The sequence below is a fragment of the Hippocampus bargibanti genome, linkage group LG16 (genome assembly GCF_051943395.1).
Source record: "Hippocampus bargibanti isolate YZ-2025 linkage group LG16, ASM5194339v1, whole genome shotgun sequence".
In the NCBI taxonomy this organism is placed as follows: domain Eukaryota; kingdom Metazoa; phylum Chordata; class Actinopteri; order Syngnathiformes; family Syngnathidae; genus Hippocampus; species Hippocampus bargibanti.
Window position 1 is genome coordinate 18,661,971 of NC_142749.1, and position 23,148 is coordinate 18,685,118.

Here is a 23,148-nt window from a genome sequence, read left to right on the forward strand (position 1 = left end):
GATATAATATGTTGAAGGGACGAAACATTAATGGCAACCCGAGAGGAAAGCGTAACCGCAATGTAGCCCGCGGCTAAAAAGGACTTTGCTGTAGACGGTGAAGATGTTTGGCGCCGCCCTGCTGGACGTTCTCCTGTGAGATGAGCTCCATCATGTCATGTGTCATCACGTGTATTTCAAATATGTTTTTTTGCAGTCCGCGCTCGGATGTTCTCGTCTTCATCCGCACCTCCGTGATGTCACGTGACCTTTGCTCTCTTACTTTTGTTGCTTTTGAACGCACCTAAAAAGGAGTTGCTGCGCATGATTGGTCCCCCTAGTTTTTCGGTTCCTCTCCGTGGGGGACCATTTGACACGCGCGCAGTCTTTCAACTTCCTGCACCTCTTGTGTCTCTGTTTTTTTTTTTTTTTTTCTGGCATCAAGGTTGACATTCCACACGGCTGGCTCTCCTCCTTCGGACGTCCTCCCCCATCTTGACGGGAACGAGCTGCTCCTCTTCAACATTGCCGTTGCGGCGAATCTCTCGGTTTGTCTGGTCTTTTCTGGACTCTAACGTTGCCTGCGAGGCGCTTCCTGGACCCACGTGGCCTTCGGTTTTCTTGATGGGCATGTGACGGATGTGTGGGTAGGGTTTTGAGGCAACCCCCCCCCCCCCCCCCCCCGATACCCCCTGGTCCAACCTTGTGCATTGACAGTCATCATGGAGACAAGGACAAGCATGAAGGTCTTCAGCAGCGTCAAGGTAACCGTTGACAATTGCCGTTTGAATGACTGTATTTTTCGGTGTACAGTGAGACCTCAGCTCACAAACTTAATTGCTTCCCAGACAGAGTGTGTAAGGCGAAGTGTGTATCCCAAAAATTAATTTCCCATAGGAAACCATTAAAATGAGAATAATCCGTTCCCAGGTCCTCATAAAAGATATTTTTTCTACTAAATAAGCCTTAAAACTACACAAAATAGACCTTATTTTATGTCTATTAAATGTGCTATGGGATTGTAATGAAAGAAACTGGACTGTATAATCAAGTGGTTTTCAAAGTCAGCTTTATTGTCAAATATGCTAATATGCATGACATACAGCACAGATGAAATTCCTGTCCTCTCGGACCCAGCATGCAAAGCACTTATCGTGACTTTAGCAAACATAATAAACATGAAAACGCCAATTGGCCGGGAGAGGAGAGCCGCTGTGTGTTCACGCGCCGCTAACTTGAGAAAAACCAAAATAACAAATATGACAACACAAAGACACAGAGTCTGCTGTACCCTGTTTGTGATGACATGAAGCAGTTTTAGATGAAAGAGGAGAGGATCAAAGCATCCATTTCAGCAGTGGATCAGGGACATCATGGTGGAATTTGCAGTCTATGTAATAATAAACATGAAAACACAACACAAAGACATAGAGTCATTCATTCTTCAGGACTAGCCAAAATTGTCGTACACGTTGCCGGCCTGCTTGCGCGTTGCGGTGCCAGGCGTAGGATTACATTTTTTTTTTAAAAATAGGGTCTGGAAGTCGTGGTCTTAAGTACGGGTGGTCGTAAGTCGAGCTGGTCGTAAGTCAGATGTTACCTGTATCATAACGGAAATGTCCACCGACTTTCGTGTCTATTGACGAAACTAATAATGGATTTGTTTTTGTGGTGGTGGGGGGGGCGGGTCGGTCCAGTTTTTCGTGGCGTGTCACAGTGTTCTGCAGCTGTCGCAGCTGCTGGTGTCGGGCTACATGAAGAGTTCCATCTCCACCATCGAGCGACGCTACGGTCTCTCCAGTCAGAAGTCGGGACTGCTGGCCTCCTTCAACGAGGTGGGCGCAATCACTTGCTTGGGGAAAACAGTCCGAGACCGGTTTGGCGAGGTTTGGTCTTCCAGGTGGGCAACACGCTGCTGATCGTCTTGGTCAGCTTCCTGGGGAGTCAAGTCCACCGTCCTCGCGCCATCGGCTGCGGCGCTCTGTTAGCCAGCTTGGCGTCGCTGCTCATGGCGCTGCCGCACTTCCTGGGCGGACCTTATCGCTACGGCGAACGGCGTGACCCCGCCCATTGTGAGTCGCAACCCGCTCGCCGTCCCCGTGGCATCGTTGGCGGAAGTACTGTGAAACCTCGGTTTACGAAGCCCTTGGCTTACAAACTTTTTGGTTTACGAACGTTAAATGTATGAAAATTTAACCTTGGCATACAAACTATTTTTCGGGATACACACGGAGCTGCCACAATGAGCGGTGTGTCGTTCGCGAACGAGCCCGTTCTCCTAACAAGAAAATGGCAGCCGACTTGTTTTTGTCCTCTATTCCACGCCCCCAGTCTTCGGTTAAAGCCACGTGATTGGTCAAGAACGCAGCAGTGAGGGGGGGGTTAAACATTAAAGAGACAGGCAGACGACAGAGAAAGAGTGAGAAAATGGATATAAAACAGTAAAACTCGGACTCGTTTCAACTTTATTGATAGTTCAAAGGCTTGTAGACTGCAAGGTTAAAATACACACTCTGTCTGGGGACCAATTAAGTTCGTCGTCCACGCAGCCGCCCGGAACGGATCCGCGCTGTGCCGCTGGGACAAGATCCCGGCTCCGTCGGCGTCGCCCAACGGGAGCTGCGGCGAACACGAAGGCTTGGCCCAGGATGGCGTCTACCCCCTGCTGCTATTCGCTCAGCTGCTACTGGGCGTGGCTTCCGTGCCCATGCAACCTTTTGGCATCTCCTACATCGATGACCACGCCAGCAGGAAGAACTCGCCGCTCTATTTGGGTTCGCCGCCGCCGCCATCTACGATCGGGTTGCGCTGGTGTGACGTTGACGGTGGCGTTTTCGCGTCAGGCATCCTGCTAGCCGTCACCGCCATTGGTCCTGCCTTTGGCTTCCTGGGCGGCGCCTTCTTGCTGCGATTCTACGTGGACTTGGACAAGATGGCCGCAGGTCTTGCCTTTGTTTTTTCGTTTCCACGACACCACATACATACCGTCCATCCGTCCGTCAGATGAAGTGGCGCTAGATCGCGGCGACCTGCGCTGGGTGGGTGCCTGGTGGCTGGGGTTCCTGGTGGCGTCAGGCTTGCTCTTGGCGGCGGCGCTGCCCTACTTCTTCTTCCCCCGAAGCATGGTGCCGGAGGTCGAGTGGACGCCGCCGGCGCTGCATTTTGTCCCGTCACAAGGCCTTCACTGTCAAATTTGTTGTTTCCGCAGGATGAGTCGGAATCAGTCGAAAAGCGCCAGCCGGATATTTTCCAGGAAGTCAGCCTTCTCCACTTCCTTAAAAGTCTGCATCTGCTTCCTGTCCGACTTCCTCGTCGGTCCCGCTCTCGTCTGATCATGCGTGTGCCTCCTTCAGGCTTTCCCGCCATGTTGTGTCGAACCCTGCGGAGTCCAGTCTACCTGCTGGTGGTCCTGGCGCAGGTCAACCTCGCCGCCATGGTGGCCGGCCTCGCCACCTTCATGGCCAAGTTCATCGAGAAGCAGTTCAGCCAGACCGCCCACTTCTCCAACGTCATGATCGGTGCCGCCACTCTTGATCTTTGTCCGTGTAGCATAGCGCAGAGTCTGCCCAGTTACCGGGTTTCTAATGACCTCCTGCTGGTCAATGAGAAGATGTGTGTGTGGTTTGATTCGATCTGCGGGTCAGTGGATCACAGTATTCTACGGTCTAGTTTGTAGCACTTGGTGAGCATTACCGGTAGTACTCTTGCCTGTTTTAGGTCCTACCTAGCTGACAAGTTCACATTGGCTGCCTGGAGTCACGTACTGCCCGTCTTAGACTGTGCAGTGACTGTTGCGAATCTTGAAAACCCGTCTGAAATCTCACTTGGACTCTTTGGCGTTTGACTCGGCATGAGTCCCGATGTATTGTGTTGTGTGCCTACGCCTGACGACCACATGCAGATGTGCCAACCCGTTTTCTGGCACTTCCCCCAAGGCGGCGTGAGCATCCCCCTGGCCGTGTTGGGAACCGTGTCGGGTGGCATCCTGATGCGGCGCCGGACTCTGGACGTGGGTGGGGCCAGCAAGCTCTGTGCCGCCGCCATCTTGCTAAGCCTATTCTGCGCCTTCCCGCTGATCCTCCTGGGCTGCCCTACGCAGGAGGTGGACGGTGTCTTCCCCCTTCGGTAAGGGCGCCGTGACCTGTTGCTTGACGCAAACCGACCCCAGAGTCAAAACCGCAACCATAACCGGAAGCGGTATTAGCGCTAACGCCGAAACGGCGCCCAAATGGAGGCGAGCGCAAAATCCAAGAGTGTGTATGTCGCTGTGGGTCTACGTCAGGCGTGAGGTCACCCGGTGTGCCTCATCGTGTCGGTGCACCCAGGATTTGTTTCATCCGGTGTGCGGGTCCGACGGCATCGAGTTCACCTCGCCGTGTCGTGCCGGCTGCGTCGCCGTGGAAACGGACAATGCTAACAAAGTCACGGTAAGGAAAGAAGACCAGGCGCCTTTTCGTCTTCGCGGCGGGAAGAACGTTCCCTCGTATTTCTGTGCAGAACTTCACAGGGTGTCACTGCGTGGGCAAAACCGGCGGCTGGGCCGCACCGGGAACCTGCGGCAGCCGGTGCGGCCGCCTCTTTTGGCCTTTTGTGGTCTTGATGGGGGCCACCTGTCTCACGGCGTCCCTGTGCCAGACGCCGTCCTTTGTCATCATCCTCAGGTACGCAGATTCCGCGCATCTGCGTCAACACCGCTGCTTACCGCGTCGTTGCGTCCAGGACGGTCTCGGCGCGGGACAAGTCTTTGGCGGTGGGAATCCAGTACATGCTCTTTAGGCTTCTGGGTAAGTCGGATGATGTGACGGCAGTCACACCGCCCGCCGTGGCCTGATACGTCTGTGTCGTGCGTAGCCTTCATGCCCTGCCCGGTGTTCTACGGCTCCGTCATCGACTCTGCGTGCGTCCTGTGGGACCGCCGCTGCGGCAAGCAGACTTCCTGTCTCTACTACGACTTGGACCGCTTCAGACACAGGCCAGTTTCTTCCCAACAGTTCAGCCAACGTTGATACGTTGGGTGCAAAAGCCGGCAGTTCTTTTGTTCAGTAACTGGTCAAGGGACTTAGCGCACCCAAAAACGATTTTTTTGGTGCATGATCGGAATTCAACCGTTGCGTACCCGTGCAGGTTTTTGGGCGTCCAGGGCGTCTTCGTTTGTGGGGGTCTTCTATGCTTCTGCTTGACGTCGCTGTTCCTGCACAAAAGGAAGAGGGCGGCCAATCGGAGCGTCTGCGAGCTCGGCAGCGACCGCAACAAAGAACTGGAACTCAACCCGGGGGACACCTGGGGAATCCCTTGCACACCTACGTCCACTTTGTCTGCTTCCTCGCCCGTGGACGAGTATCGGTCATGAGACCGTGTCACTCGTTCCACCAGCATGTTGGTCGTACAAAATACGTGGACCTTCACCATTTTGTCAATATGCATTCATTGTGACAAATGTTTGTTTCATTTTGTTTGTTTTTTCTGTCTTTCTTTGGGGTTTTCCTGATTTTGCTGTGCGAACCTCAGGAATGTGACGATAAAATGAAAAACACATGGCAGGCGTACTCGCGTTCCTCTCATGGGAGGAGAAAAACGGGAAATGCATGCGCATCGCCATCTGATATGATCCACATGTGGCGAGTTCATCCTGTAGTGTGTGTGTTTGTCCAGATGGTGCTGCTAAAATTCAAAGTTTACAAGTATAAAAAAAGCCCTTTGGGAACAAGAAAATTCATGAATGTCGACTTTTTTTTGATTGTCATCTTTATTTTGTAGCCTCGCATGAATGTGTTGTACCACAAGTGACAATGTTGGCAATTAAAACCGAAAAAATCACCCCTCATTCTCATTGCCCTCCTAGGACCTGCTAAGAGTGTATATGCCTGTATGTGTGTGTGTGTGTGTGTGTGCCTGTATATATTAGATGGTGAGGTCCTTGGGATTGATGACTCTCCCAATGAGGAGCAGGGCCCCCGAGGCTTCATCGCGAATGAGGAAGAGGAAGGGGCGGTCCATGCGGTAGGTCAGGTGACCGGTGGCGGAAGTGGCGGGTGCCGATTGTTCCCCTTCGGCCGACATCTCCATGGCAACCTTGTGATTTACGGTGACCAGCTTGGCGGGCTGTGTTGCGATCTTATCCAAATCCTGGTCGGCAAGCCAATCGGTGAGCCCTGTTGATTTGTGGACAGGGGGGGGCATCCTAGTAATTATGGATTCAAACCAGCTCCCAGAGACCAAGCCTCGACATAACCTTGAGAACCCCTCATACGAAACACTGGAGCCCCCCCCCCCCCCCCCCCCCCCTGAAATCCGCTGAGGACTCACCCATGTCAGGGAAGAGTGTCAGGAGATCGGCGGCGTAGCTGAACTTGAGGACGGGCATGGTGAGTGTGACGTGCGTGGCGTGCAGGGTGTTGCCCAGGTCTTGCACAAACTCCGCCGTCAGTGTCTCCTCCAGGGCGGTCAGGTTGGTGGTGACTTCCTGGGGCAGGAACACGAACATGCTCACCTGGTTCTGCAGGAGGATCTGCGCGATCTGCAACGGCAAAACAAGCGACGGAGGTTAGCGGGTTGGTGGCAAAGGTGACTGGCCGCAAAGGTGACTCCAGCCCACCGTGCAGCTCAGGTCGGAGTCCACGCCCATCTTGATGGGGTAGTTCTCCTGTTGCATCATGGGAACTCGGACGGGGGCTTTGCCTTCCTGCCGGAAGTTCTGCATGGACTGAGGTGCGAACGCCGTCACCCACTTCCCTGTTTGGTGCCGCCACATTTGCCGTTGTTGCTCTGGGATGGCGTCGTCGTGATGGTGCTTCTTACCCTTGAAGTAGGAACCGGCCACGGCGTTGACTCCGGGGTTCCTGGGCAGGGGCTTGGCCAGGAGGCGCTGCACCTTGTTGCCGGTCTCCGAGGCCACCCACTCGTTGATCTCCTTGGTGTCTCGGCTGCCGCCCTGCAGGGCTTTGGGCCGAATCCCGTATTGCTGCTCCACCGCGGTGAAGAAATCTTGCTTGAGGCGCAGACCTGGGAGGAAAAAATGGCGTCATCGAACCTGCAGGGAGGGGGGGGTCAAGACAACCGATCTCGACACGGTCCGGGGTCACGGGAACTGACGTCTGGCCAGGTAGAGGCGGGCTGCGGTGCTGAGTCCTTTGTTGCCTGTCTTGATGGAGCTCAGGAGGTCTCTCAGGGTGTTGTGGAGCTCAGGGTCTTGCAGGGTGTGGTACCGCAAGGCCCGGAACAACTGCATCTTGGCACGCTCGGACGCGCCTGTGCAAGCGAGCGCATTAGTTCTTCGTGAGAACCGATGATTTCCTACGGACAAGCGAAGACCCTCCTGGCCAAAGTCCAGCCCGGACCGTACACATGAGACACCCCCAGACCCACCATATGAACACCCCAAGAACAACCAAAGGACTCTTTAGAGACACCCTGGGACGCAACCTGGTGACACCTTGGAGACACGCGCGAGACCCCCTTTGCGCGAGACCCCGTTTGACTTTGTGTTCTCACCCAGGGTCAGCTGGCTGAGGACGGCAGAGACGCCGACGGGGGCCAGAAAGACGTTGGCGCCGTCCTGATGGGATGCCAGCGCGCGGAACAGGTTGTAGCCAAAGTCGGAGGTGGCGGCGGCCATCTTGGTGGCGGGCGTGGTAAACAGCTCCACAGGTTCCGCTTCTTCATTCTCGCCGGCCGCCGGCTCGTCCTCCGTCTGTGCCTGCGTCACAAAGGGAAACACACCCTCCAAGTCAATGCCCGATAAAGCGTCTGACACTAGTCTGTTTTGTCGCGTTTTGTTTTTCAAAGTGCGTTTAGGGGTTCTGTAGGACAACCCACAACCATGCTGGGAGCAAAGCCGAAGAAACGAAACACCAAGAGACACCCCGCGGACACCAAAGAGGTACCCCCCAAAGCTACCCCGGGGACACCCCGAGACGTCTCCTGGGCGTCTCCCGCCGACGTTGATCTGGTAAGTTGGACGGACGCATCGATCGGCACATCGATTCACCGTGTTGACGATACCTGAACCACAACCAAGACCACAAGACCCAAAAGCAGGAGGGGGGTTGTCGGCTTCATCCTAACAAACACAAACACACACAAATGTCATTGACCACCGCAACGCTGCCAAAAGGGTCAAAGTGCACGTCGCTTGCGCTCAAACGCGCAATAGGGAGAAGTAACTAAGTACTAATACTCGATTCGTGTAACTACAGTTGACAACCGGAATTGAAGTACTTTTCTCAGCCAGGCATTGTCAAAGTCAGCTTTATTGTCAAATATGCTAATATTTAGATGAATACTTTCTTAACCCCCCCCCCCCACCCCCGAGAGTTGTATTTGTAGTACAAGGAGTGAGTACTGCAGTATTGGCATCTTTGATGGACGGTCACATGGCGATGACACGCTATCATCCCCGAAAATGACACCCGACCGACCGACCGACCGACCGACCGCACCCCACCCTGACCCAGAGTACCGACCCAAAAGATTTAAAAGTGCACCCGGTCTCCCTTGGTTCGACTTTTTAGCAAATCCGATTGTGCAGGACCCCCAAATTGGTCAAGTGAAAAAATGGGGGGTGGGGGTGAAGACGTGTAAGGAAAAGACAAGACAAAGTGATTGACGCTCACTCACCTCGCAGCAGCGTTGTTCTCTCGCTCCACGTCGTCGCGCGTGACAGCGAGGCGCGCGCACGGCCTCGTGGGCTCGCTCCCGAGCGGGGACGCGCAGCCGAGACCTCGATCCGGGATGACGACCGCAAACACTGCGCGAACGCGCGACGTCGTCACCCGACGCAGTCCACCGGGCGAGGCAGTACCGCGGTGTGGCCGCCAGATGACAGCAGACTCACAACACAAACTTGGTTTCCTCTCCCACCGCCATTGAGCTCATCCATTCATTCTTTCATTCTTTCATTCATCCTGCCTTGCTAGTTCAGCCAATATCACGCAGTCATCGCCCGTCACTCGTTTATTCACTCACTTCACCGGTCGTTGAGTTTATTGATTTTTAATTCCTGAATTGATGACTCATTTAAATATCCAAATGTGATCATTTGTTTGGTTGTGATTCCTTCACGCAGTAGTGAGGCGTCGTTCGTAAACGAACCGGCTCTTAGACTCGGCTTTTTGAAGTCAACCACCAGAGCCGGCTCTTCATAGGGAGCCGCTTATAATAATAATAATAATAATAATAATAATAATAATAGTACATTTCATTTATAAGCGCCTTTCAAAACTCTCATGGTCACTTTACAGTCATAGGATCAGTTTTTCTGTGGGTGAGTAGCGGGAGCCACATGCACCATAATAACTCAAATAGACAGGAAGTTAGCTAGCTAACTAATAGATAGCTAATACATAGCTAGCTAGCCAGCTTATATTTGTTATTTTGTTGTAGGACCCGACTCCCCTCCCTCGGTTAAAGCTGCGTGTGATTGGTCAAAATCCGTTGTAGAAGATAAACACACAAATAAAATAATAATAATAATAATAATAATAATAATAATAATAATAAAGCCACATAAATTAAAAAAACATATTGTATGTTTTTTGCATTTGTAATTCATTTTACATATCATTTTACATTATTTTAGGTCCTAAATTAATTTAAGCAAAACAAACCAACTAACTGATGAGCCATTTGGGAGCCGAATGATCTTGTCTCCTTTAGTGATTCCGGCTCTCTAAAAAGAGCCGGATCCTACCCATTTTGTTTTTCTACTTCTTTCTTTCCTTTCCTCTTCCTTTCATAATTTTGCTGCTGTAAGATGTAAATATCTCCACTGTGAGACGAATAAAGGTACATCCAATCCAATCACTGCTTTACTGCCCCTTTAACGCCGTTTATTCAGTCATTCTTCTTTGGTTTTCCCTCCCTTGACCGGGGGGGGGTGGGGGTATTTGAGTGGGGGGCTTCGTCCACCGGCTCAACGTACCTTCGCTCTGCGCGTGCACGTGCGCGCGTGCACGAAGCGACTATTTAGAGTGAATGTTGAGCGAGTTGGCGGCAGAAAGAAAGTTTGAAGAAGTTTGTCGTTTAGTCCGTAACTTCCTCCTGTCGCTTGGTCTTTTAGGTCTTGGCTCGTGCCGTTCTTGCTAATGGCTATCCTTCCGGTTCGGGTGCGACTCTTTCGCGCCGTTTGGCGTCTGAAAGGCGTCTTGGTGGTGGCCCTCGCGCCGCTGGTCCTGCTGCCGCTCGCGCTCGGCACCAAGGTGAGTGAGGCGGGACCGCCGGAGGCCAATTCTGGCTTTTGTTTTGAAATTATTTTTTTTTTTTGCCACGTCATTTGTATATTAACGCATATTACATGTTGATGGATTCATTAGCATTTCATGTGTTTTTGTTTTAATCATAACATTAATAATAAATTTCATTTCTAAGCGCCTTTCAAAACTCTCAAGGTCACTTTACAGTCACAGGATCAGTTTTTCTGTGGGTGAGCAGTGGCAGCCACACGCGCCAGCGTTCACTCAACCTAGAAGTAACTCAAATAGATAAAAAGCTAGCTAGCTAGCCAGCCAATCGATAGCCAACAGATACCTAGCTAGATAATCAGCCAGCGAGATAATGAATATATAGCTATCTAGATAGCCAGCGAGCCATCCAGATAGCTAATAGATAGCAAATAGCTAGAAAACAATGATAATAATAATAATAATCAATATAATATATTTCATTTATAAGCGCATTTAGCTAATCGCCGAATTTGTTTCTGTACTTAATTATTTGTCCATATTTCAATTTGTTTTTATTTGTTTATTTACTTTGGTATTGATCCATTTATCAATTTCTTTATCGATGTATTTATTTACTTTATCAGAATACATTTCATTTATGAGCACCTTTCAAAACGCTCAAGGTCTCACTATACAGTCACAGGATAAGTTAGACAGATAGCCAGCGAGCTAGATAGCTAATAGATTTTGCACAATTATCAATACCCAGAGTTTCGATTCAGTGTTTACATGATCAATAAATTATTTTTATCACAATGTTTGTTTTTTTACCGATTTTTAATTGAAAATTAGGGCTGCGCGTTATACTTGAATAAATATGGTATATATTATTTTTTTGTGTTGCAGTCTGAAATGTCCATCAAAATTTCTTTTTTATATTATTTTATTGTTTTTCATTTTCAACCATTGGCTGTATCTATCTATTAGATAGCTAGCTAGCGTTCTATCTATTGGACTTACTTCCGAGTTGAGTGAACGCTGGCGCGTGAGACTCTCGCTTTTGAGTCTTCAGAAGATGCGGTTTACCCTCTCAAAATTTCTGAACATGTTTTTCGTTTGTCATTTTTGTCAACAAGTTCTGGACTTGTTTCCTTCTCACCGATTTTCTCAAGACCTTTGACCCGTTGACGTCCTTCTCCTCGCTGCACGTTTCCTAACATTTTTTTCATTCCTGGATTTTTTTTCTGGCTGTCACTGATTGACAGGTCGCCCCAGCACATCGGCTCCAAGTTCAGCGACCTTTCCATTCATCAATATTGCTTCCCCCCCCCCCCACCACCTCACGTGCACACGGGTTTTGGGTCACGTGTTAGCTACGTGCGCGCGAGGGTCCGTAAGTGAAATCCTAGTGGTGTGTTTGCCCTCAGCCGGTCCCGGTGACCTCTGCCCCCTGGCGGCTTTAGCTACTTTCTCACGCTCATCCCTCATTTTCACCTTGATCATAGCCACAGCTGGCAACCATCCAAAGTGGAACACAAGCGGTGCGGCAACACACGTAGACAGATAATATTGTGGGAAATGATGATTTTGAAGTGTATTCTTTGAAGTCAACGTGATCGTGGAAGAAAAATACAAGTGAAAAATCGCGGAGAAGCTTCTCGGTTGGCGTTTAAAGCAACAAGTGTCACGTTTTTCAAGAAAACAACCCCCTTCCTGCCTTCTCCGGGCGGACTTGACACCCAGCTGTTAGCCTCCCGTCTCACTGCATCTGGGTTACTTTTAGTGTGAAGATTTCTTGATTTATTTATCTAGCTATATGGCTATCGAACTGGTTATCTCGCTAGCTAGCTATTTGCTCTCTATTTGCTATCTTTTGCTATCTAGCTCCCTGGCCGGCTATCTAACTAGCTATCTATTAGCTATATGGCTATCTAGCTGGCTATCTCGCTAGCTATCTATTTGCTATCTATTTGCTATCTAGCTCCCTGGCTGGCTATCTAGCTAGCTATCTATTAACTCTATGGCTATCTAGCTGCTATCTCGCTAGCTATCTATTTGCTATCCTTTTCTATCTAGCTCACTGGCTAGATAGCTAGCTTTCTATCTATTTGAGTTACTCCCAGGTTGAGTGAATGCTGGGGCGTGTGGCTGCCGCTGCTCACCCGCAAAAAAAAAAAAAACAACGTATCCTGTGACTGTAAAGTGACCTTGAGAGTTTTGAAAGGCGCTTAGAAATCAATTGTGTGATGATGATGATTATTATTACATGTTTCCAGGAGGCGACGTGCGCATACGTGATCCTGCTAATGGCGCTCTACTGGTGCACGGAAGTCCTACCGCTAGCCGTCACGGCGCTGCTGCCCACCATTTTGTTCCCTCTGCTTGGCATCATGCCGTCCAAAGATGTAAACAAGCAACTCCGCATACATTTACAACACGCTATGCTACAATTGAATATGATGTTAGTATGTGTAACAAAATGGCGAAACCCCCCACTGCCCACGCAGGTGTGCATGCAGTACTTGCGAGATAGCAACATGTTGTTTGTGGGCGGGTTGACGGTGGCGGTGGCCGTGGAGCACTGGAACCTCCACAAACGCATCGCGCTCAAAGTCCTTCTCGTCATTGGCGTCAGGCCCGCATTGTGAGTGCACATTCCATTGTCTGTCTACGTGTGTTGCAGCAGCTGTTGTGTCTCAATGTCCCAATGTCATAGAAAATCGTATGCATTTGTGAAGGAAAGCAGCTTACGAACTTAATCGGTTTCCAGAGAGAGTGTGTAAGGTGAAAAGTGTGTATTCCAAACATTAATTTCCCATAGGAAATCATTCAAATAAGAATAATCCATTCCGAGGTCCCCATAAAACACAATTTTCGACAAAATAAGCCTTAAAACGACACAAAATAGACCTTATTTTCTGAATAATAAATGTGCTATTGTATTGTAACGAAAGGAATAAACTGTACTGTATAATAAATTCATTGTGAAAATTGTGATTTTTCCAAATGTTTTAATTTTTTTTATATAAAATTTAAGATGGAGATTTTCCAAATTTTTAAAAATCTTCTAAAATGTTGATTATCTAATTAAAATAAGTCTAAAATGGTGATTTTCTAAATGTGTAAACATTTTTCTAAAATGGCGATTTCATAAAACATTTTGAAATTGAGATTTTTCTAATTCATAAAAGTACTCCACTCGATAACAAACCACGTCTGCACTCGAACAAACGGGGGTGACAAAAACTAGTCCGCCATCCACTGTGGCGCTGTGTGGTTTTGTTCATCCGCCGAAAACTAGTTTGTATGCCAAGATTATATTCTCTCAAATTTAACGTTCGTAAGGCAAAAGAAAAGTTTGTGAGCCAAAGCGTTCGTAAGTTGAGGTATTACTATACTCTGAAGTTGACGCTATTTGTTCTTGTAAAAGTATTTTTGTGGTGATTCCAGGCTGATGTTGGGCTTCATGAGCGTGACGGCCTTCCTGTCCATGTGGATCAGCAACACGGCCACGGCCGCCATGATGGTCCCCATCGTGCAGGCCGTGCTGGACCAGCTGCATTGCCGCGACAACGCGGCGCAAGGACACCAGGCTGATTCCGCCTCCGGGAATCAGAGCGCCTTCGTCGTCCCAGTGCCTGATGAGGACGCTACGGGTGAGTCCACGGTGGGTGTGGCCACAGAGGTCAGGGGTGCTCGTCAAAAAGGAGATACAGTACAGTGATACCTCAGCTTTAGCTTGCAAACTTTTCGCCTTACGAACGTTAAAATTTCGCCAGAATATAATTTTGGCATCCAAACTATTTTTCCGCAGACGAACCAAACCACACGGCGCCACGATGGCTTACTGACTAGTTTTCCACGCCCCCTTCTTTGAGTGCAGAGGTGGTTTGTTATCGAGTGGAGTACTTTTGCTATTATGGGAGTGAAAAACACCCCACCACAGGCTAGTGTTAAGCCGAAGAGGACACAAAACAAAATCACGGTTGAGCAGACACACCAACAAGGTGTGCGTTTGTGTGACTTAGCGTCCCAGTACGCTAAGTTGCTACATGTGGCTAAGGGTGTTTTTTTGTGTTGTCTCCGCAATGGTCTCAGGCAATAGAAGAGGTTGAAAAACTTCTGTTGATTTGGATGAACGAAAAGCAGCGAGCAGGGGACAGTGTGAGTGAGGGTATTATTGCCGAGAAAGCACGACAACTTCACTCGGATCTCATCAAGAGGCAACGACATCAACGACCATCACAAAGGTCAATAAAACAACTTTATTATTCACTACAGTTTATTTCTTGAATTATAATACCATAGCACATTTATTATACATAAAATAAGGTCTATTTTGTGTAGTTTTAAGGCTTATTTACGAGACAATTATATTTTATGGGGACCTGGGAACGGATTACTCTCATGTTAATGGTTTCGTATGTGAAATAAATGTTTGGCAGACTAACTTTTCGCCTTACACACACTTTCTGGGGACCAATTAAGTTCGTAACTCAACGATTGGAACTTGCGGAAATTCTTTCTCGCAACAGAATGTGAAGAAAAAACAGGAGAGAGCAAAGCGCCGCCGACAACCCGCGAGGACGTGAGAATGTCAACGCTCAAACCGCCGCCGCAGGACAAACCTCCGTCTTCTCCAAAAGGTTCAATTTTGTCTTTCTTTCAAGTTATCACAAGCTAATTTAGCTTTAGCGGTGACCTCAATACAAAAAGAAAGCGGTCAGTGACATTAGCTTATGATCTCGCTAGCCGTCGCTAATTTCATGAATACTTCGGCCGTGTGGATCACCGCGTGGCGCATGTAACAAAAATGGCCGCCGCAGGGTGTGAACACTTTTGACCGCCTGCGTCCTCAGCGTCCGCGTCCAGCGTGGATTTCGCCTTGGAGGTGGAGGAAGCGGACGGCGCCGACGAGCAACGCAAACGTTTGAGCAAAGGCCTCCTATTGAGCGTGTGCTACGCCGCTAGCATCGGAGGCATCGCCACGCTCACCGGAACCGGACCCAACCTGGTTCTGCTGGGCCAGATGAGCCAGTGAGTACGCTAACGCGCTAACGGGGGCTAACGGGCGCCAACGGTAACATGCGCTAACGGGCGCTAACAGTGACGGGCGATCATGGGCGCTAACGGTATCGGGCACCCACGGGCGCTAACAGGCGCTAACGGGTGCTAATGGGCGCTAATGGGCCGCTAACGGGCGGGACTCTTATTGTGCCGGCGCCATCTGCAGGCTGTTCCCGCAGAGCGGCGGCGTCATCAACTCGGCGTCCTGGTTTGCCTTCGCCTTCCCCACCATGATGATGATGCTCGTGATGGCCTGGATTCTCCTGCAGCAGGTCTTCATCGGACGCAGGTCAGTCCCGAAACCACCGCGACCTTTGCCCCCCCCCCCGTACAACTTGGTCATCCCGCCTCGTTGCGCTTTTTGCGCCGCTCGACTCGTCAGCCTGCGGGAGGCGTGGTCATGCGGGGCGGGCCAGGCGGGGAAGGAGCGAGCGGCGCGCGACGCCATCCAAGAGGAGCACCGGCGCTTGGGTCACATGACCTACGGCGAGGCCAGCGTCATGGCGCTCTTCCTCCTGATGGTGGTGCTGTGGTTCACCCGGGAGCCGCGTTTCGTGGACGGATGGGCTTCACGGGCCTTCAACGCCGACGCGGAGTGAGTCCACCCGCCGTTTCTCTTAACCGCGTACGTTTTGCCATTTGTGGCATCAGCGGCAGGCCCGGGGTTTCATGGCTAGGCCTTCAGTAGTGCTACATCTGACTCAATCCAGACTAAAAATCAATCCAGATTGCAGAACTGGTGGTGAAGGCGTCCAGGTCGATTTCTAAACTTAGTAGCAAATGACGGCTGAAATGTGATTGGTGTGTGATTGAATCTACTGGCTATCTATTCGCTAGCTAGCTTTCTATCTATTTACTTCCGGGTTGAGTGAACGCTGGCGCGTGTGACTGCCGCTGCTCACCCACAGAAAAACTTCTCATGTGACTTAAAAGTGACCTAGAGAGTTTTGAAAGGCGCTTACAAATAATAATAATAATAATTATATTACACTAGAAACCTAGCTAGTTAGCTATATAGCTAATAGATATACAGATAGATAGCTTGCTAGCCAGCTAGAAATGAAATGTATTATTATTAACTGTTTTCATTCTCTGACAGAAACTTTAGCAAGCTAGCTATTAGCTATCTATTAGTTAGCTAGCTAGCTTTCTTTCTATTTGAGTTATTCCGGGTTGAGTGAACGCTATTATTATTATTATTATTATTATTATTATTATTATTATTATTATTATTATTATTATTAAATGCTTAAATATGAAAACACACATCTGGGAAGCGGCGCAACAGGCGAAAATGAAGCTGAAAGACAATTTGGAATGATTTCATAACAATTCATGGACAAAATAGAATTCACATCAGTCCGTGATTCAGATATTTTTAGGCCAGCAGGGAAGGCATTGCAGGCCCTGACGGTCCGCCACTGTGTATGAAATCAAAGGCAGTTTCCCCCCAAAAAATACGCCACCAAAAAATGACTCTAAACTCTACTGCGCTTACTAAAAATGATAGAAAAAAAACCGTTTTAATAGTTTGAGCAGCGTCATGCATGACTCATTCATTTCAGCTCCTGCTGCTGAGTGTCATATTTCATTTGGCCACAGGGGTCAGTATAATCCAGTGAAAGACACCAACAAGTTTGAAGTCCACCATGGCGTTCATTTTCAATGAATAATATCTCAAACTTTTCCTCGCAAGTCGAAGCGATGACAAAAAAATCAACAATAAATAACCTTATTTTGTGCAAAATGTCATCAATGTGTCTGATTGGCTAAGATGCCCATTTGTCAATGAAAGTCTTTGAACCTTGGAAAGGGGACCAAAGTGGACGTCATTCATGTCCATTGATAAAGTCCGCTGCCAGGTTACGTAAACGCCGCCTTTTACCTGCACTCTGCGTAAACAAGAAAGAGCAGCCACGCGGGTGCGTGGCGGTTGTGCGGGTGCGCCTGTTCGTCCTTTCAATATTTGCTTTCTGCCGCCACAGGAAGTGAACATGACCTTTTTGTCACGTGGCCAAAAATAACAGCGTGGACCTTTTCCAATCCATTCAAAGTCCTCTTTGTTTGGACAACAACCTCAAAAATAAAGTTCAGAGGCTCAGTGCCATCTTTTATTTTTCTCTCGTTACACGTTAGCTTAATGCTAATGTGAAATGTCGTGGGATAGGCTAATGAAGAGCATCTGTAGATGCGGCGTTATATCAAATCTGAATATAAAGTGTCAGAACTGCATGTGTGTATTCTTTATCCTCTGTAAAGAGCAGCTCATATTTCTTTAGCTTAATAATAATAATAATCCATTTCATTTCTTAGCGCCTTTCAAAACTCTCAAGGTCACTTTACAGTCACGGGATAAGTTTTTCTGTGGGTGAGCAACGGCAGCCACACGCGCCAGCGTTCACTCAACCCGGAGGTAACTCGAATAGATAGAAAGCTATCCAGATAGCTAATAGATAGCCAGTTAGAGAGCTAGTGTTGGGGCTATTATTAATAAAGCAGGTAACAGCTAGCTAGATAGTTAGCTAACATGGGCTCATGAAGAGCATCGGTAAATGTGGCGTTATGTAAAATCTGAATATAAAGTGTCAGCACTGCATGTGTGTATTCTTTATCTTCTGTAAAGAGCAGCTCCTATCTCTGGCTTAATGAGTTGTGAGTGGCTTCATGTATAGCGCAATATGTCCCTTGGATGACATAACGGATGGATTTATGACGACATCTCCGCAGGTTCGTCACGGACGCCACCGTCTCTCTCTTTGTGGCGCTTTTATTGTTTATCCTGCCGTCCCAGCCGCCCAAATTTCTCCGCTGCTGGAGGCACAACTCGGACCAGGGTTAGTGACACTTGCGCACGCACGTATGCTAACATATTAACATTCTTTTTCTTGCCAACCACAATTTGACGATTGTGGCCAATCGGCTTGAGTGCGGTGACAAGTTTTGCTTGTTTGCGTCCAATCAGATGCGCAGGTGTGCCGAGGCCCCGCCCCTCCGCTGTTGACCTGGAAGGTGGCGCAAGCCAAGATCCCCTGGAACATCGTCCTGTTGCTGGGCGGCGGCTTTGCGCTGGCCAAAGGAAGCGAGGTTAGCTAACTATCTAGCTAGCTATCTATTTGCTATCTATTAGCTATCTAGCTGACGAGCTAGCTATCTAGCTAGGTATCAATTAGCGATATACCTATCTGGCTGGCTGGCTATCTAGCTCGCTATCTATTAGCTAACTCTTAGCGAACTAGCTAGCTTTCTGTCTATTTGAGTGAAGTGGCTCGGGGTCGAATGTGGCGTTGTGTGTTCAGGAGTCGGGCTTGTCGCGCTGGTTGGGCTCGCAGATGACGCCGCTTCACTCCATCCCGCCATGGGCCATCACCGTGGTCTTGTGCCTCCTCACCGCCACCTTCACGGAGTGTGCTAGCAACGTAGCCACCGCCACCCTCTTGCTACCCATCCTGGCCTCCATGGTGATATTCGGGGAGACAAAACCCCCCACCAACCGCACCAGACCCCCCCCTCAGGACTCTGGTCTTGCTAAACTGCGGTACTTTCTTCTTTGGTAGTCTCAGTCCATCAGCGTGAACCCTTTGTACGTGATGATCCCGTGCACCCTGAGCGCCTCCTTTGCCTTCATGCTGCCCGTGGCCACGCCCCCCAACGCCATCGTCTTCTCTTCGGGCTACCTCAAAGTCGCCGACATGGCGAGTCCGGCCGAGCCGACACTATGCACCCATGCCAAGATAAATTCACCGGCCAGGCACATGCTCTATATTTTAACACGGGTATCAAAGTCAAGGTCCGGGGGGCAAATCTGGCCCACTACATTATTTTATTCGGCCCATGAAAGCAAACCAAATGTGAAATTTGATGCTCATCTCTCGAGCTAACGAGCTAGTGAGCTAGCTATTGAGCTAGCAAGCTAGGTAGCAAGCGATTGAGCTAGCTAGCAATCGAGCTAGCTTGTGAGTGTGCTAGCTAGCAATTGAGCTAGCTAGTGAGTGTGCTAGCTAGCTCACTTTCTATTCAGCTAGCTGGCTAATCCCTTACATCACATCTGTCCAAGTCAAGGCCCAAGGGCCAAATTTGGTTTGCCACATCATTTTCTTCGGTCCACCAAAGCAAACCAAATGTGAAATTCGATGCTCCTCTCTCGAGCTAGCTATTGAGCTAGCAAGCTAAGTAGCAGGTGAGCTAAGTAGCAAGCTAGCTAGTTAGAAAACTAACGATTGAGCTAGCTAGCAATCTAGCTAGCTGGTAAGTATGCTAGCTATCTCTCTTTCTATTCAGCTAGCTGGCTAATCCCTTACATTTTATTTGGCCTGCGATAGCCAATCAAACTTGTGACGTATGCTAACCACAATCACAGTCATTGTTTTTTTTTTTTTACTTCAAACAAGTTTTTCATTCTTTTGTTGTGCGCTTTGTATGTAATACGTGGACGGGTTGAAACATTCTAATGGCTTCCCCAAATTCAAAATGGCTCCTGAAAGGAAACCGGAACTACAATTTGGCCCACCACAAAAAAATGACTTTGACGGCCATGTTTTCTAAAATGTGACACTTGCATTATAGCAACAAGAAAGATACGGTTTGTAAACCTGCCGGCTCATCGTCACCTGTGCTGTTTTCTTGCGCCCCCTGCAGGCGAAAACCGGCGCGTTGATGAACGTCATCGGCATCGCGTGCATCAGCATGGCCATCAACACTTGGGGCCGCGTCCTTTTCTCACTGGATTCCTTTCCCGAGTGGGCCAACGGCACGACGCATATTTAAGCTGCTTGATCGTCTGTTTCCATTTCTTAAAAGGAAAAAAGGAAGATTGTATTTTATGAAATATTATGAACTTTGTGTTTAGTGCATTCGTGTTAATATTATTTTCCGTTCAGTCAATGTTAATATTATTTTCCTTTAGACTCAACTTTTGACTTTATTATTTTTGTTGACGTCGTTTTTCCGTTTGAGTATATGTCTCATTGTACAGATGTAACATCCTAACTCCTATATGAGCTTTAAATAAACATTTCACACAAAACGGTGATTGCTTTCAAACCATCATCGTCAAGTAGCTATCTATTAGCTAACTACCTAGCTAGCTTTCTATCCATTTGAGTTACTTCCGGGTTGAGTGAACGCATGCGTGTGTGGCTGCCACTGCTCACCCACAGAAAAACGTATCCTGTGACTGTAAAGTGACCTTGATGGTTTTGAAAGGCGTTTATAAATGAAGTGTATTATTATTATTATTATTATTATTATTATTATTATTGAGATCTTAAATTCAATAGATTGGAAGAATCAATAGTGCTTTCCTTTCTCACCGATGATTGAAAGAGTTGTACATATAGCTATCGATTCGCTCGCCTGTGACTGTGAAGTGACCTTGAGTTTTGAAGAGCGCTTGTAAATGAAATGTATTATTATTGTCATGATGATTATTATTATAAATTCAATCCAGTACATACGTGATGTGAAGAGGCAAAACAGAAAAGGGATGGAAAATGAAATATGGCAAAGAAAATATCTCGTCAAATATAACAGATGGAAGAAATAATGAGCAAAAAGACCTATCTGTACAGAAAAAATATGAAACGATGTTACTGAATGGCTTGAAAATTAAAAAAAAAATAAAAAACATGATTATCTGGGAAGAAAAGATTACAACAACTCTATACGTATAAAAATGTCTCTGTGTTAAAAAAAAACAAAATAATGAAAAAAAGCCTTCCTGGTAATGATCGAGTGTTTTAGTTGCGGTTTGTCGCCCTCTAGCGTAACTTTTTACACATGTTCTCACCATCGTAAATGGACGCAAATGTCGCGTAATATACGCGTCACTGTTATTTATTCATTTCCGGCAATCATGGCCGTGTCAACTGACGGCTGAACTACCACACAAAGCAGCGAACGCTTTTCCACGCGTTTTCTCTTCTTTCTCTCCTTCTTCTACTCGGTGGGCGAAAGAAGAGACTTTTGTCATGGAAACCGGTGAGCCAACGTTCATATTAAAGCGCGATATAAATCAATGTGAATATGTATTGTCTTGTATCTTTCTTCGAACTTCCATTGTTGTGCTAACAAGCTAAAGCTAATTGACCATACGTCGGCACACTAAACGCTTCATTTAGTCTCCTACGAGGGCAAAGTAAAGCTCGAACGGCGTTTAACTGCTAAATCGTTGAATTGAATTTATATAATAATTAATTTTGAGTATATAATAATACACTTATAAAAATATGAAGACATTTTGATGGCTGGTTATGGAAACCGAACTTGGATAGTGATGCACTTGTGTGCTACAAGACAGACTTAACGTTTAAATCAATTGTTGCAGTAACAAGTGTGTGTGTGTGTGTGTGTGTGTGTGTGTGTGTGTGTGTGTGTGTGTGTGTGTGTGTGTGTGTGTGTGTGTGTGTGCGCGCGTGTGTGTGCGTGCGTGAGCAGAGGAGCAGGCTCGTACCCGCTTCCAGTCAGAGTTGGAGTTCATCCAATGTTTGGCTAACCCCAACTATCTCAACTGTAAGTGTGCACCTTTTGTATTTCAAGACATTAATTTCCAATCAGAAACCATTAAAATGAGAATAATACGTTCCCAGGTCCCCATGAAAGATCATTTTCTACTAAATTAAGCCTTAAAATGACACAAAATACACCTTATTTTATGTATAATAAATATGCTATTGGATTGTAATGAAAGAAATAAACTATACTGTATAATAAAGTCGTTTTATTGACCTTTGCCGTGCTTTCTGGGCCATCATACCCTCACTCACACTGTCCCCTGCTAGCTGCTTTTTGTTCATCCAAATCAACAGAAGTTTTTCAACTTCTTCTATTGCCTGAGACCGTTGCTGAGACAACACAAAAAAAACACCCTTAGCCACACGTAGCAACTTAGCGTACTGGTACTGGGTCGCTAAGTCACACAAACGCACACCTCGGTGGTGTTTTTCGATGATCTCCTTTTTGTGTCCTCTTTGGCTTAAAATTAGCTTGCGGTGGGGTCTTTTTCGCTCCCATAATAGCAAAAGTACTCCACTCGATAACATACCATTTATGCACTCAAAGAAAGGGGGGGTGGAAAACTAGTTTGCCATCCACCGCGGCATTGTGTGGTTTGATTCGTCCACCGTAAAAATTGGTTTGTACGCCAAGATTATATTCTCGCAAATTTAATGTTTGTAAGGCGAAAAGTTTGTTAGCTAAAGCGTTCGTAAGCCGAGGTATCACTGTACGCTTTAAATGTGTGTGTGTGTGTGTGTAGTCCTGGCTCAGAGGGGCTTCCTGAGGGAAAGACCCTTCATCAACTACCTCAAGTATTTGTTGTACTGGAAGGAGGCCGACTACGCCAAGTTTCTCAAGTAAGACCACCAAAATTAGAAACAAAAGCTCTCTATTTGCTATCTGGCTGGCTAGCTAGCTAGCTTGATCTCTATTTGCTATCTAGGTGGCTGGCTAGCTAGATAGCTTGATCTCTATTTGCTATCTAGCTGGCTAGCTAGCTAGCTTGATCTCTATTTGCTATCTAGCTGGCTAGCTAGCTATCTAGCCCCAGACTGCACAGGAGCCATTTTGAAATCCATCCGTTGAAAGTGCCCCCTTTTTGGCCCCCTTTTGCCGGCGCGCAGGTACCCGCATTGCCTGCACATGCTGGAGCTGCTTCAGTACGAGCACTTCCGCAAGGAGCTGGTGAACGCGCAGTGCGCCAAATTCATCGACGAGCAGCAACTGCTCCACTGGCAGCATTACTCCAGGAAGCGAACGCGACTGCAGCAGGCGCTAGCCGAGCAGCCGCCGCCGCAGCAGCAACAGCAGCCGCCGCCGCCGCAGCAGCAACACGCTAACGCTAACGCCGCCGCTACCAAGTGACGGCGCGCTTAGCAAAACAATAAACGTTCAAGACACTTTTGGAGAGGAAATTGGATGGTCTTTGTCACTTCTTTATTTGTCCGCA

At 48.0% G+C, this 23,148-nt stretch overlaps 4 protein-coding genes across 6 annotated transcripts; 3 read left to right on the forward strand and 1 right to left on the reverse strand.

Moving 5' to 3' along the window:
- Positions 1-48: 48 nt before the first annotated feature.
- Positions 49-5,796, forward strand: slco2b1 (solute carrier organic anion transporter family, member 2B1). The gene is made up of 14 exons (XM_089016278.1): positions 49-743; positions 1,677-1,814; positions 1,880-2,051; positions 2,529-2,753; positions 2,823-2,921; positions 2,983-3,113; positions 3,188-3,260; positions 3,333-3,497; positions 3,915-4,104; positions 4,262-4,406; positions 4,477-4,640; positions 4,699-4,763; positions 4,831-4,951; positions 5,104-5,796. Exons 1-14 carry the CDS (start codon positions 702-704, stop codon positions 5,327-5,329), a joined length of 1,956 nt encoding a protein of 651 aa, XP_088872404.1. The 5' UTR covers positions 49-701; the 3' UTR covers positions 5,330-5,796.
- On the reverse strand, positions 5,707-8,694 carry serpinf1 (serpin peptidase inhibitor, clade F (alpha-2 antiplasmin, pigment epithelium derived factor), member 1). Its single transcript, XM_089016286.1, has 8 exons — positions 8,596-8,694; positions 7,981-8,038; positions 7,471-7,675; positions 7,072-7,227; positions 6,778-6,981; positions 6,575-6,711; positions 6,286-6,496; positions 5,707-6,131 (listed from the first exon to the last, which is right to left on the reverse strand). The coding sequence occupies exons 2-8, from the start codon at positions 8,035-8,037 to the stop codon at positions 5,881-5,883; spliced, it is 1,221 nt and encodes a 406-aa protein (XP_088872412.1). The 5' UTR covers position 8,038; positions 8,596-8,694; the 3' UTR covers positions 5,707-5,880.
- slc13a5a (solute carrier family 13 member 5a) lies at positions 7,785-20,422 on the forward strand. Of its 3 annotated transcripts, XM_089016281.1 has the most exons (14): positions 7,785-7,927; positions 10,037-10,175; positions 12,416-12,544; positions 12,647-12,783; positions 13,590-13,795; positions 14,675-14,785; positions 14,999-15,176; positions 15,373-15,495; positions 15,589-15,801; positions 17,934-18,040; positions 18,169-18,290; positions 18,503-18,664; positions 18,761-18,898; positions 19,842-20,422. In XM_089016281.1, the coding sequence occupies exons 2-14, from the start codon at positions 10,062-10,064 to the stop codon at positions 19,968-19,970; spliced, it is 1,869 nt and encodes a 622-aa protein (XP_088872407.1). In that variant the 5' UTR covers positions 7,785-7,927; positions 10,037-10,061; the 3' UTR covers positions 19,971-20,422. The 3 variants fall into 3 exon arrangements, with proteins under 3 accessions (XP_088872407.1, XP_088872406.1, XP_088872405.1); XM_089016280.1 differs by lacking the exon at positions 19,842-20,422 and having other exon boundaries at positions 18,761-19,815; XM_089016279.1 differs by lacking the exons at positions 7,785-7,927; positions 19,842-20,422 and having other exon boundaries at positions 9,910-10,175; positions 18,761-19,815.
- A 624-nt stretch (positions 20,423-21,046) lies between these two features.
- On the forward strand, positions 21,047-23,113 carry med31 (mediator complex subunit 31). Its single transcript, XM_089016287.1, has 4 exons — positions 21,047-21,182; positions 21,639-21,713; positions 22,459-22,555; positions 22,823-23,113. Exons 1-4 carry the CDS (start codon positions 21,173-21,175, stop codon positions 23,061-23,063), a joined length of 423 nt encoding a protein of 140 aa, XP_088872413.1. The 5' UTR covers positions 21,047-21,172; the 3' UTR covers positions 23,064-23,113.
- Positions 23,114-23,148: the final 35 nt, after the last annotated feature.